We start from the raw sequence: 15,562 nt of genomic DNA, 5'->3' as shown, positions 1-15,562 counted from the left end.
TTGAAAAATGAAAATGCAGTATGCATATTATTTATCTAATTTGGAGCTTTTTGAAGCTTTTGGTGTCTGAATTTTTTATACTCTCATAACATTTAAAACTCTAAAGAGACTTGTCTGTGTAGGTTCTATTTTTCCATATTTATCAGATTAGAAATTAAAACTGAAAAACCTAAAAAGTATTAATCAAAAAACCCAAACTATTTATAATAATATATTTTAAATTATATTTATAATAAAACAGAGTATATTCTTTATAATACCAAATATATATATATATATATATATATATATATATATATATATATATATGTTATATACGTACACATTTTTTTGTGGTACTAGGAATGGAACCCAGGGACATTATACCTCCGAGCTGCACCCTTAGCCCTATTTTTTATTCTTTATTTTGAAACAGGGTCTCACTGAGTTGCAGAGGCCTCATCAAGTATCCGAGGCTGTCTGCAAACCATGATCCTCTTGTCTCAGCCTCCCAAATGCTGAGATTACAACCCCGTCTTGTAAATACACAGAAAAGGCAGAATTATTCAAATCTAGTTCTACTGACTTACCTGAATGGGCATGGGCAAGCTACTCAGTATTTTGGTGTATGAAGATTTTATTCAGGAAAAACAAGAATAACTAATTACCTAGTAGTTAATACATTTGAAATGTCTCACTTGAATTTAGGATTTTTGAGCATTTAGGATTTGTACTACTTTTCTGCCACGTTTAAGCTTGAACAACATCTCCATCCTTTGTTAATGTTGTGAACAAATCACTATTCTTCATATGAATTGCTGTAGGTTTTGGTATTTCTAATGATCAGGAAAACAAGCAATGATATCAGGAAATAAACAACTTGTTCCACTTGATATATTCAGTATTTAAATAATAATACATGATGATGGACAAATAAGCAGACCACATGAAAAAATTAAAAATACAGGGATTTAATTATGAATAGCATCATTTTAGTTAGAGAATGATGAACTACCAATATACAGATGACTTATGTCAGATAATTTTAAAGTAAGTGACAAACACTAGTTATGAAAGTATTCTTGATTATAGAATAAACATTTTTCACGAATATATATTCAAACATCATCTCAGGGATGAGAGCTGTGGGGCAGGTAGAGGGGTGAGGGATGGGAGAAACTAAAGCCAAGCTTAAATCAAATTTAAATGAATAGTTCACTACTCATACGCAGTGTTCTTTAAGGCAAAGTTTAATATGTGAGAACTTGGAATATGCCTGAGATTATGAGTATGTTTTGACATTTAGAAATATGCCAACATTATTAAATAATTTATCATTATATTTATTGATTTTTATTGCAGGAGTTTGAAGGATTTTCAGATGTGTGAATAATTTCACCCTGACAATCAGGAATCATTATTTAATTCATATATGATAAAACATAGTACCTTAGATTTTGAAGTACATTTTAACAGAATTGAATCTCTCCTTTCTTTTCTAATTTGACAAAAATATTATCATGTTAATAATTTAATGTTTTCTTTATAAAGTAGCCTGTTCCCATGTTCTCAGGATCTATTAATTAGGGAAAGCAAGTGTTATACTGAAATCAGTTTTCCAAGGAAGATTATGCTTTTAGAATGTTACAAAATTGTTTATTTTTCATAATTTTTTTCATAACATTTATTACTTCCTTATTTCTTAGACTATAAATAAAGGGGTTTAATAAAGGAATTATGAGAGTATAAAAAACAGCAACAGGTATATCTTTATCCCCTTCAGTAAATGAATTAGGTCGCGCATACATGTAGATAAGAGAACCATAAAATATTGACACAGAAAGAAAGTGGGATGCACAAGTTGATAAAGCTTTGCCTCTTCCCTCTTTGGATTTCATTGTGAATATAGTGAAAAGAATAAAATAGTAAGATATTAGGACTACTGTAATAGTAAAGACAAGAACTGACCCTGCAAAAATAAGTATCATCAATTCATTGATATAAGGGTCAACACAGGAGAGTCTGTATAATGGAAGGACATCACAAAAAAAGTGATTGATTTCATGAGACTTACAAAAAGTTAACCGAAACAACAACCCCACATGAATGATGGGATGCACATTTCCAGCTATATAGACCCCTGCGGTCATCTGAAGGCAGAGTTTCTTTGACATCTTGGTGTGGTACTGCAGTGGGCTGCATATGGCCACATAGCGGTCATAGGCCATCGCTGCCAGGAGAAAGCAGTCTGCAGTTTCAGCAAGACAGAGAAAATAAAATTGTACCATGCATTCAGAGAGTGAAATCCTTCTATTCTCAGACAAGAAGTTCTGTAGCATCTTGGGAGTGATAGCACAGGAGCAGCAGGAGTCCATCAGAGCCAGGTTTCCCAGGAAGATGTACATTGGGGTGTGAAGACGACGTTCCTTATAAATCAAGGCCACCAGACCAAGGTTCCCCATCATGGTGACCAGGTAGATGGCAGAGAACACCACAAACAGAAGGGTCTTCAGTTCTGGGTGATCTGTAAATCCCGTGAGGACAAATTCAGTGATCAAGGAGTCGTTGTCAGTCATCTCTACCTTGTCTGTTGAGATAGGAGCATATAATTTTCTATTAACTTTTTCCTTCTATAACAGGTGGAAGAGTTTCTGACTCTAGCATCCCCTGCTGTCTCTGGATTTCAGCTGCATGTTTCAAGGGGCTTGTGTTCTCAAATTGTCAGCACCTGTGACTTCAGGCTGCAACTGTCTCTCAGCATCCACAAGAATATTTTGATCATTCCAGGGAAGATAATTAAAGTGGAAAAGGTTTGTCTCTAAGCATTTATGAAATGACAACATTAAAATTAGGGTACTCACATTTGGTTTATTGTTTCCCCCAAATTTTAATGTCAATATTTTTATATCCCTAAAATAAATTTTAGATCAGTTTTTCTATGCGGTGTATTTTATTTCTTGTAAAGTTTTTTTTATAGATTCACCTAGAGGAATTCATTTTTAAGCAGTCTGAATGTATGTCATTGTCAATATTATCTACATAAAAATAAAATAAAATAAAAATAAATAAAATTAATATTGCAAATATTTTATTTATATCTTAAATACCAGTAAGACAATGGAGGGAACTGTCCATACTTAAAGGAAATTACTTTGAAAAGCTAAATAAATAAATGTTCATGGATTATTACTTGTCATCTATTTTCCTACTATCACACCCTTCTTTATAAGCATTGACTGTCCATTCCATTATTTCCATTTTTTCAAATATGTAAATCTTTATTCTTTTTTATAAGTCATAGTTTACACAAAATGCTACTTACTGATATTTTACTGAATCTTCAATACACACTGATCTCATTTTTGAATTGTAGAGCATGCTGTCCATGTCCAATACAAATTATAATTTCTTGAGTTGATATAATTTCTATATTGCCTCATTTCCTTACATCTATGTGAATAGTTTCTTATTTTATTATAAGCACTTTAAGATTAGTTCTTACATACTTCTGAGAAAGAGGCTATGAAGTATTATAGTTAGAAGGAAGTATTAATGCCAATCCCAGATCCACTGATGACTTGATTAGTGACCTGATTTTTGGCATCCTTCCCATTATCCTTAGTGACCTCTTTGCCTCTGCATATTAAAACTGTTAACCTGAAAAAGAGTTTACCAAAAAATTTTCAAAATCAAAATGTTAAGAAACTGAGATATTTTTGCTTTATTGAAGTGATTTTTTTCTAATATTTTTGTTTCTTCAAAAAATTTACCCATTATTCTCTAAAATATACCATGTGAGATAAAAGGCTAAAAAAGAAAATTCACCTTTATATTTCAGTTTTTAAACTATAAAAGGAGGAAACTCTTTAAATTCTAATAAAGTTTTTGAATTCAAATTTTCTTTTGATTTAAAATTTTTTACTATTATTACTTAGTGATTAATTTGGACACATTGACTGACAAATCTAATAATACAAGTTCTAAAGTCAAAATGGGTTTGTAAGCTGAGTAGGGTGGTTTATACCTGTAGAAGGATCACTGGATAAAGCCCAAAATGTTGTAAATTAACGAAACCCTGTTTCAAAGTAAAACAATAAAATAGGACTAAGGTCAAAGTTAGAAGGTCCCTGTTTTCATTCCCGTGTCTCTCTCTCTCTCTCTCTCTCTCTCTCTCTCTCTCTCTCTCTCTCTCACACACACACACAATTGTATTTCTATAATCCAAAGTGTCAAAAGAATGGCAAGTAGAAGTTTGTTTGCTCTAAAAATATTTAAGGCATGTAGTCATTTAAATTAGAAAAATCTTTCAATGTACATGCTTGAATACTTTAATAACATTTTTCTCAATCTTTCCTGATTATTTTGATATTTTATCTTGTCATCATGTAGATGAATTACAGTATTGTTCCTCACTTTAGCTTCTCATACTATTCAGTTCTGAAAAGGGCTAAAAAGATAAATGAAGAAGTTAAAATTTATGAACAATAAAAATAATGATTTTTTAGCAAAGTAAATATGATTGTTCATGTTAAAAATATGAATATATTATGAGTAAATTATAAGCATTCTCTTACCTGGACTTTTCTGAGTAGATTTTTTGGTAAGAACATTGTTTGCTTTATGGCAACTGTCTCAGAATTCAAGAAAATGCATGTACCTTGCTCTCTAAAGCATTCGGGATTAAGAAGATGAAAAATATCAGAGACTATCAGTAGGCCTGTGTTAATAAGCATGTCCGTTACACTGCCAAGTTAAAGTTTTACATAATATCCTAAAGGAATTCTACTGTACTCACATCAGTTTATTCCCTGGAGATTTAAGTCCTAACAACATATAAATCTCTTTAAATTACTTAGAGTGATCCTGTGAGGCAACGAGTTTAAGCAAATGACCTTCACTAATGTCTGTTTGATCATCATACTGGTGGTTTGTGTATAATTGAACTGATTTATAATTTTTTTATTTTGTTCATAAACTGTAAAAGATGCAGAAAATAGTCTCAGCCTGGTTTGACAGTTTATTGGAGGAAGTCGATTTAACATGGTTTATAAAAATAATTAGTGTTTTAAGAGAAAATGAAAAGAAACTAAAGAGCTTCAGTTACGACCATTTATTTTCACTTGATGCCTCGATGTATCCCCATGTCTTAGAACACACTCCGTGGAAAGTTGAGTTTTCAATTTTTACCATATAAGAATGACTGAGAATATTCTTCAGTTTTTTTCTCTTCATACCAACTATAATGTGCTTTTATGAACATGTTGTATTTAATTTTTCACATTATTAATCCCCCTTCAAAAATGTAATTGTTTTTCAGTGCATCAATGATTTGTCCGTTCTCCAGCCCCACTATTGGTTGAGAGAGAAGCAATTATTTTTATATGTCCAATCCTGTATGTCCTAAATTCTGAATAGTACCTGACAATTTGTAGTGCTTATTATTTGTTGAGTAAATGAAGAAAATTATGCTCCCCTGTTCAAGGATTCATAACAGAGCTTCATTACTTTTCAAACAAGATCTATTTTCTTTATTTTGGAATTCCAAACATTCTGTAATACGTCTGCCATTGTCACCTTGATTTCTCCTGAGCACCTCAGGGAACATGGCCATGTAGACTACTTCACTGTCATTTGTTTTTCTGCTTCAATTAACTTGATATTAAAACCACTGCACCTAAAATATTGCCTCATTCTTTTTCCCACTTAATCCTACTCATCTTTGTGAGCTCAAATATGAACTTCTTCATAAGAATTTTCCCAGATTTTTACAATCCAATTGATTTTTCCTCTTGACCTAAATAGTATTTAGCTGACTTTATTTCTCAATTTTTACTTAATCAGGTGTGACTTTTATGTCTCATTGTGTAATTCTGTATTAAGTGATTTAAGTTATGAATCCATTTGGGACTCTTTGGGGCTTTTTGCAGCAATCTGATTTAATTCCTGAATGCATATTGATTGTCTTGATGGCTAAAATACATACAGGGTACTAGCAATGCCTAAAGGGAGCCACAGGGTATAAGGAGGGTGGGGACAAAGACTCCCATGGTTTACAAATAGAGCCTGACAAGAAGCTCAGAGACTGGTTGGAGAGTATAGCATATATACTGATAAGTGGCTCACAATTATTCTGTGATCTATAAAGGAGTAAATATGTTATATAGATACAGAAAAGAAAAACCTGAAAGAATGGTGACATGGAAGATAAATACAAAGTTGGATAATAAATCAGGTTGGTTGAAGCTTACACACAAATCAGAAAGGGACATTGAAAATGAAATAGGGTGGATAACGTATTAGATAAAAATTGTTTCCTTTTTCTTTCTCTCTTTTCTTTTTGTGCTTTTATTGGTGCATTATAGTCTCACAAAATAATGGAAATCATGTCAACAGTGACATATAGGCACATGCTCTTGGTGCCCCTACTACTTCCCTATTTCTCTTCCCTCCAATACAGAGTACCCAGATTGATGTTGGTATATATTCACGTGAATACACGTAGTCTATGGTTGTATTTCTATTACTGAACCTATTTATCTTTTCTGCAACCACCATTTACTAAAACTTTTCTCCGGTAAGGTCACAACCAAATCTAAATTTTTTTTCCAAAAAACATCTAGTTAGTTTCTTAACCAAGCAGAAGTGTTTGGTAATATTGGAAGTCTCCTCACCTCTAGCTTTAAACTCATTGTTCCTGTCTTCCTCTTGCTTCTTTTCATTATGTTGAGCAATTTTCTACATTTTCCCCTCAATTATTCTTTATTTCCCTTGTCCTCTATCTTCTTTCATTCTAGACTATTTCTTAACCTTCTATGTAATCTATTCTTGAATTTAAACTGTCATTTATCTGCTCTTGGGTAGTATATTTTGCATCAGAATACCTTTCTGTTGTTTGACTTACTGTTTTCAGAGGATAATATCTCACATGTGTATGCCTTCCTTTCCAGAACAACAAAGAATGATGGTTCTACAGCCAAAAATTACAATCTCCCTATGTCTCCTTCAGATTAGTCATGACAAGACTCCTGGTCCCTGGATAGGTGATGCTTCTTGTCAGCTCAGAAACATCTATAGAAGACAAAATTTTGTCCTTCATAAACCTTTAAAATTAAGGGACTGACATCTTGACGGAGGGAATGAGATAGGGTGGGATAAATACAATATTAGTTAGAAAGGAGATGAATTGGGAAAGAAAGGGAAATATAGGTATTTTTTTTATTTTTTTTATTTTTTTGGTGGTGGTACTGGGGATGGAACCCAGGGGTCTTCTACCTTCTGGGCTACACTCCCAGACCTATTTTATATTTTATTTGGAAACAGGGTCTCTTAAACCAGCTGAGGCTGGCTTTAAACCTGTGAGATCCTCCTGTCTCAGCCTCCCAAGCGGGGATTACAAGCAAGCGCCACCACACCCAGTGGAAATACAGTTTTAAAACCTAGAAACTTCGACAGGTGTGGTGGTGCATGCTTGTAATCCCCTCGCTTGGGAGGTTGAGACAGGAGGATGGCAGGTTCGAAGCCAGCCGCTGGCTTAAGAGATCCTGTTTCCAAATAAAAAAGTATAAAAATAGGTCTGGGAGTGTAGCCTGGAGATAGAAGGGCTTCCAGGAATCAAACAAACAAACAAACAAGAAAAACAAAACAAAAAACAAAACAAAAAAACCAAAACAAACCTAGAAATGTCATAATCCTTAGCTTCACTGTATAGAGCCTGTTCTTTCTTAAACAAAAGCCCTTAATAAGCCACACTTTTAATTATAATAACAAACCTGGCCTCTTCTTTACTTAAGCAAAGGTCTTTAAAAGGTTGACCTATACACTTTTAATAATGATAGCCCATTTGCCTGTCCTTTACTTGAGTTCTTAATAGGCTTGGCCTAAACTTTTTAATCATAAAGGCCTAGCTTCACAGCTACAACTCCTAAGATGCTTAATAAACAAAAACATCCCAAAAAGAAAGTTGCACATTTGTCGAGCCCCACACCCTATCTTCATGCCTCAATTTCCTGAGAGGAGAAAAAAAAAAAAACCAAAAATAAATCTCACCTTCTGTGAAGCCCAGCACCTACCAATGAAATGTTAAGAACCTAAAAATTCAATGAATGAGACCAGCCATCTCATAACCCCATTCCCATCAGGTGCTTTTAGCTACTTTTCTCCCCATTTGTTCCCCTAAAAGAAAAGGATTGAAAAGATCCCAAGGGTCTCTCACACTATCGAGGTGGCCTGAATTCTCCCTTTTAACCTGTATCTCTACTTTTCCTTAAGAAAAATCCTATGTCTTTGTCTCTGACTGGCACATGCTGAAATTCTTTTTGCCATGGAAGCCAAGAACTCCGAGGGTCTTGAGGTGAGTTCTAATCCTCCAACCTGGAACTTCTCAGGACTTTTCATGGAATTATCATGTTTTTCCATGATACATCGTACTGGGTTTATCAATAGTTAACAACATTGGATTACACTGATTCTTTTGACAAGCTTGAGGAGGAATTTCATGGGTGAAGTAATTCCTATACTTTAGAAGCTTTTACAGTGGGGTCACTCATCCCATATCATCTCTCTACCCTTGTTATTTGGTGGTCCACTAGACATTGTCCCAACTAAAACAGGGCCTAGTCTGAGTGTAACTTGAATCCAGTTCAGGGAAGAGATATCTGTTTGCTCTTGTGAGTTCTTGTTTTTTTCAAGCTTCCCCAAGATATAATCTCACATGCATTAAACTTGCTGTTAGTTTTGGTTACATTAGTGTGAAGATCATAAAGTCCACTTACAGTAACTAATAATAGTCTTCCCCACTGAACAAAAACAACCGTTTCCTCGTAATGTTAAATTGGGCAAACACCTAAGTGCTAAAATTAAGACCACCATAAAACCCACTAATAAAATCAATCCCAAAGCACTTATGGCATAAAAACTAAGAGTTCAATTTTGTGTCATTATATATGATGCTCCTCAAACTTCTGCCATGTGCAACTCAGTCAGCTTTTAGGTATGACTAAAGCAGAACAGGTTGTCTTTCTCATGACTAGCTTGTTTGGCTCTCCAGGTTCTCTGTGAGCAAACTCTGAGTCATGTCTTGAGTTGTTGGTTCTGAAGCTGCTAGCTTCAGGTGACTGTGATGGATTCAGGCTGAAATATCCTCAACTTTTAAAGCTGTGGGGTAGTAAGAATAACAGTGAAAAACCCTCTCCATTTTGTCTTGAGGAGAGCTTGATTTCTAGGTTTTTGGGCTCATAGGGATAAACTGGGGTAGTTTAAATGACTGGTGTTCTACCTAGTACCCATTTATGTAGATTGTGGATGACATTTCCAGTTCCCTTATATTTCTGTAAACTTTTATTTCTCTTATTTAATGCAACCTTTCTGGAAGCCTTTGGAAGATAGGAGGGGGTACAGAAAACATCATTTTGTATGGCAAATACCCTGTTCTCTTAGTCAATGTACATTTTGAACGGGACTAAGGGTAAGGCTTATACGCAAGGAGACTTCTGCAATTAAAGATAGTTCATTGTCTGACCCTATTTGTAGAGGCAGTCCATTTCTGGGAATGATTTCTCTGAGTAAGGTTTGAGTTACTTCTCAGGCCTTTTCTGTCCAGCAGGGATATGCTTCTACCTATCCAGTTTGAGTGCATACCATTACTAGGAGATCCATAAAAGTCAACTTGCACATTTTCAAAGGGGACTGCTCCCACAACCTATATTCCATGAGGGTAACTCAGGTCCTTGCTTAGGGTTGCTTCTGCTGCAGGTCACACATTTCTACACTACTTTCTTTGTTAAAGCTTCCAACTGGTGTATTTAATATTACCTGCAGAGAATCTTTTTAAGGGTTTCTCGCACAATGTGGGTAGATTCCTGTGACAATAATTGGCCCAAGCTTGTAAGAAATGGCTACATGGTTATTAGGCAGTAGCATCCATTTTCCTTAGGGTTCTCTTTTCTCTTCTTAGCCAATCCCACTCTTGGGGTTCATGGGAGGGGACATGGTCAGCAACCTAGGTCAGGAGTAGAAGCACCTGCAGGTGGGCAGGCATTATAAGGAATTTCTGGGAGGCCCGTTGTGCTTACTCTCAGCCTTGGAGTTCCCTTGTGTTTTGCAGCTTGCCCCTCTTTGATGCCCTTTAGAGTACATGATGGCCATTTCTGTTGCTTTCAAGCAGTTTTAGAATCTCCTGAGGGTGTATTAGTTCCTTTCCTTCAGATTATAACAGTCTATTTTCTTTTAAAAAGTTCCATAGAAATGTAGACTTAAAAAGGCATACCTTAGGGTTAATGTAGATATTAACTACTTGATTTGCTCACAATTCTAGTGCTCAGGTGAGGGCAATTATCTTAGCCTTTTGGGTGGACATACTGGTTGGTAGGTTTATAACAGAATGCCTAGCTTGCAATTTTCCCTGTTGAATTATGGAATTGCTCACACCATGAATATTTCTAAGACAGAGTCAGGACAGCAGTTGCTTTTTGAGTTGCAGAATGGCCTGTTGTTGCTCTCTTTTTCTTACAAAGTGTTTTTATTTCCACCCTTTGTAGGCTATAAAAGAATTTTTTTTTGTGATAGCAAGGTTTGGAATCCAGATGTATGTGACAGAACCCTACTGCTCACAGAAATTTTATTTATTAATAGTCAGGAATAATATACTTGAGTCATGAGGGTTGTAATCCCAGTAGTGTATGAATCTATTCTAATGGATTTATCTGGGTGTAACTAGAGAGGTGGGTCCTTGAGGGGTTGACATTGGGGATTATATATGATTCTTCATTCCCATACTTTCTCTCTCTCTTGTTTTAGGCCTCCAAGATATAAAAAGCACAGCCCATGTTCATTCTCTCTCTCTCTCTCTCTCTCTCTCCCTCTCTCTCTCTCTCTCCCTCTCTCTCTCTCTGTCCTCCTGCTGCCATGCTCTGAAATCTGTGGTCCCTGGCCTTACATGGAACCCAAAGGAAAATAAATCTTTACTCTAAGTTATGTGATCAAATCTTTAGATTATAGCTGTAATAATGTTGACCTGAACAATTGCTTTGAATTTCCCTCTTACTCCTGTATTTTCAATATTTCATTGGTTTTAATATGGTGTGTTTTTGTCCATATTTATTTCAAAAATATTATTCCATTTTGGACAGAGAAGATGCATTATGATTTTAATATTTGTGAATTTTTTGAAATTTGTCTTTTGGCATAACCTGTAATCTCTCTTGGAGAATATTTCATGAAAGTGCTGATGAAAAGAATGATTTTCTACCGCTGCTGAATAAAATATTCTATAAATGTTTGTTAGGGATGGGCACTGTTGCACACATCTTTAACACCATCTACTTGGGAGGCTGAGATTGAAGGGTTGCAAGTTCAAGTCATGATTTAAAAGTATATACTCTAAACTATCACTAAACTTGCAAAAGTTGAAATTTACAATCTAGGACCTCAAAACAAAGAATAATGGTCTAAGTACTTGGAAGTACAAAAGCTCTAATAAACAGGAGGGAGAAATCCTCATAAATAGTAGAGAAAAGATCCTTCTTAAACAGTAGGCCTTGTAAACGTGAAAGAGAAAATACCTCAAAAAATAGGAGAGGAAAGGCTTTTTCCAGAACAGTAACCAAATAAAGTTCCAGAACTCAGAGAAAAGCAGACGAGGGTTCTGCCCAACAGAAACTCATGAGGTAAGAAAACGCAACATGGAAGAAGAGGCCTGCTGATGGTTTTCATTCTGTAATTCTGAAGGTTGTTATAATTGTTTGGATTTAAAATGTGCCCCTACCTCTCACAAAGACAAGGTAGCAATCTTGGAAGGAGACCTTGGTTGCTAAGGAAGGGTTCCTGGAGGTTTAGCCTTGGGGACTATACATGGTTCTCTCCTCCTCTTGTTTGCCTTTTCTATTTCTGGCCTCCACAATATGGGAGCTGAACTTTGCACTCTCTCTTTCATTGCTTTCTGTCACCATACCATGAAACCCATGGTCCCTAGCTGAACCCAAACTCTCCAAAGAAACTGTGAACAAATAAATTTTATTTTCTCTAAGTAGTGTGGTCATTTGATCTGAATGATAGCTACTAGAATGTTGACTGAGACAGAAATAGGTGCCAGAAATGGAATGTGGGGGCCCAGAGAGAGAACAGGGCAGCAGTGCAGACACAACCTGGCCTGGCCTATGCAGCTGCAGATGTGTGCTCATTTCATACAGTTGCAGATGAATGCACATCCCACACAGCCACAATTGTGTAAGTTGTGACTAGACAAAACACAAAGTGCATGTTCACATCATGTTGACATGAATGTGGGCTATTTATGCATGCACATGTCCATGCCAAGGACATACCACACATATGCATGTCCAAGGTGATCTGAACATGTGACATTTTGCCTGGAACCCTAAATATGGAATGAGCATGCAGAATAAAATTGGTGTTCTCCTCCAGATGGCAGCTTGGCATGCTTGTTCCATTCTGAAGACCTCAGTGCCTGCATCCAGAGTTAGTTTCTGACAGCACCCCTGATAACTGGCATAGTCAGCAAGATGCAGTGAGTGTCCCTGTATCCCTGGAGAAGCAGCCCCAGGAGGAACAACCCAGGGTGGGAGGAGATGTGGACCCTGGCTCCCTTTACTTCTCATTAGGAGCATATTTGGCCACTTAGACCCCACCTGAGGGTTGGGACAATGTATATTCCCAATCAGAAGATGTTCAGAGGGCTCTTCAAGTACTAGACCAAACATCTTGGTGGTGAACCAAAAGGCAGTTGGACAGGGGGTCCTGTATATCCCTACTGGTATTGTGACATGCCACCTGTGACTTTTTTTTGAAGATTTAAAGAAGTTTATTAGAAAGATATAAATACAAAAAAATAGAAATACAGCCCCATGCCAAAATGGCATGAGGGGGTGACTCGAAATGAATAAACCCAACCTGTGACTTTTTAACAGACTAGGGACTTGGCTGGTGTATCCAGTTAGTGTTGGCACTGGCTGACCCAAGGCCAAATGTGGAATTATCTATTTATTGGTCCCCCCACAATGTGACAGTTTGACATGTCCCAGTGATTTGGGGAATTAGACCTTTACCTCTTAAGCAATATGACATGCATATGTCCCTCATACCTGACTCTGTCCTAGGAATAGAAATATTACAGGGATTGACTGTGCAAATAATTATCAGAGAATTCCATCTATAAGTATTTGTGGTAAAAACTTTTACTAAAGCACATCCACATTATGCTCCCTTACAATGCCTCCAAGCCATTAGGATTGTGAATGCATAGCAGTGCAAGTTACCAAGGGAATGTGAGAAAATTGGACAAATAATACTAAAGCTAAGAGACTAGTGTAACACACTGAACTCATAGCCCATTCAACTTTCTCCTGTGGCTATTACTAAAACTTGATGTTTTCTGGTACATGACCATGGGCTATCAGGAACTAAAGTGACACTGCCCTTGCATGCAGTAGTACCCTCCATTTCTGAACTGATGAGTTGCCTGTCACATGAAGTGGGATAGTTTTTTTATATTATATCCTCCTGGTGGAAACCTAAGTCATGTCACAGCCAGGTGGCACAGGGTTTAGCCTCTTGGTGGAAGCATGAGGCTGTATAATTGTACCATTGTATTGATGATGGTATGCTAACCTCTGACTCTCTTACAGAGTTAGAAGCAGCTGTGTTCAGTTGCTGTATGCATTCTTCAGAAATGGGTGTGGGCTCTCAATGAAGACATAGTACAGTACAGAGACCTGGGTATTATGTGTAAGTCTTGGTAGTTGTCTGGCAATTCCCAAAAAAGTGATAGACCAGGAATGATCAAACAGTTACATACATATTTGGGTAGGATATGTCAATTGGATTTTGGCAACAGCTAAAAAATAAGAGCAGAGGTATATGCTGCCCTCTTAGCTGGTGAACCTATAACAGGCACATGGTCAGTGATGGTGAAGACCATCTACCCTATTGCAAGTTGGCTGAGGTCCTGGACTTTGACCCTCCCTGACAGCAATAGACTAACTGCCAACTCTGATGAAGTAGGGCACAAAGCTAGAGGAACAAGTAGAGCATAGTTTTTAGTAGTCCTTTATTTTTATTTATTTATTTTTGGTGGTACTGCAGATGGAACCCTTCTACCTCTGGGTTACCCTCCCAGACCTATTTTATATTTTTATTTGGAAACAGGGTCTCTTAAGCCAGCGAGGGGCTTCGAACCTGCACGATCCTCCTGTCTCCGCCTCCCAAGTGCGGGGATTACAAGCATGCGCCACTACGCCTGGCTTTAGTAGTCCTTTATCTGAACAGTTACATACTTTGCTGGAGCCAGTACTGTTCTGAACAATACTGAACTATTCTGTACAGTACAGAACCTTCAGACCTCATGAAAGTGGGAAATGTCCTAAGTTCCTATGTGGAAAGGAAAGCTTTATTAGGGCCAGTGTATTTTTGAGCAGCAGCCCTCTGAAAACCCACAAAAGTGGAAGATGCCTCAAGATCCTATGTGGAAGGGAAAGCTTTGTTGACACTAGTGTAGTTCTGAGCAATATACCCCTCAGATACCATAGAAATGAGAAATTCCCAAGTCATTATAAAGAAAGGATAGCCTTTATACACACAGAAGTGTGATGTAATGATGGTTCCAGTCATGGGCAGCCACACATGTGGGCAGCTATGGCCTTTTAGCTTGATGCAAACAAATTCTGGTATGAGACAAGTGCCAGATGCTTCAACCAATAGGCTGAGCTCCAGGCGGTCTGGTTACTTCTTATGAAGAAGACTGGGCATGCATTTACAGCCAGCTGGGTAGTTTTCCCCAGGATAACTTTGTGGCTACCATGAAGGGCAGCATAAGAGTGGTTGATTGGAAACCAATCATTGTGGGGCACGAAGATATGGGAGGACCCATGGAAATGGGTCCTATATGAAGGAGCTATTACATTATGTTCTGGGGCATAGGCCTTCACAGACACCCAGTGAAGATGCTGCCAATGCTCTATTGCAAGTCATGTCCAAAGCACCAAAAATAACTGAATGCTTTAATGGACCCCTAAAGAAGTAACTGAAGGACTTGGCCCCCCTATTAAAAGAGATGGTGAGTACAAGTGCCAGATGTGAGGGGAGAAGACCTCTTACTCTTTGCATTTACATAGCAAGGTGTCTGGTAGTGGTCCTGGCATGTACTGAAGGCACATATTGCACTCCTTGAGCCATGGACCTGAGACAGAAGGCCCAATTGCAACTTGCCCTTCACGTATGGGTAGAAATTCCCCCACTGGCAGAAGTCATGATTTTGAAAGACACCCAGGTCATTAGACTATGACCTATTTCCTTGTATTCTGTGGAGAATGTTTGCAAGATAAGCATGTCATCTGCATCTTTCCAGAAGAGAAGAACTTAGCTACAGTTCTCTCTTTTTTGAATTGTTCTTCTATACAGGTTAATGCCAGGGGATAATCTGTTTTCCTGGCCACACATCTTTGTAAAAATACACGACATTTTCCACTGCTGGGTTTGCACTAAGCTACCTGTAGAGACCGCTGAAGGTCTTTTATGGAGACTCAACCACACTACTGCAGAAAACTGGATACCTTATGAACCCAAAACCACA

The 15,562-nt window shown here is 37.1% G+C and overlaps 1 protein-coding gene across 1 annotated transcript; it reads right to left on the bottom strand.

Moving 5' to 3' along the window:
• Window positions 1-1,607: 1,607 nt before the first annotated feature.
• Window positions 1,608-2,573, bottom strand: LOC308263479 (olfactory receptor 5K3-like; the record flags this gene model as incomplete). The annotated part of the gene is made up of 1 exon (XM_080696495.1): window positions 1,608-2,573. Exon 1 carries the CDS (start codon window positions 2,553-2,555, stop codon window positions 1,608-1,610), a length of 948 nt encoding a protein of 315 aa, XP_080552621.1. The 5' UTR covers window positions 2,556-2,573.
• Between the last annotated feature and the right edge of the window lie 12,989 nt (window positions 2,574-15,562).

Source organism: Muscardinus avellanarius (genome assembly GCF_963383645.1).
Source record: "Muscardinus avellanarius genome assembly, chromosome: 5".
NCBI classification, from domain to species: Eukaryota; Metazoa; Chordata; class Mammalia; order Rodentia; family Gliridae; genus Muscardinus; species Muscardinus avellanarius.
This window is presented reverse-complemented; position numbering and strand designations above follow the sequence as displayed.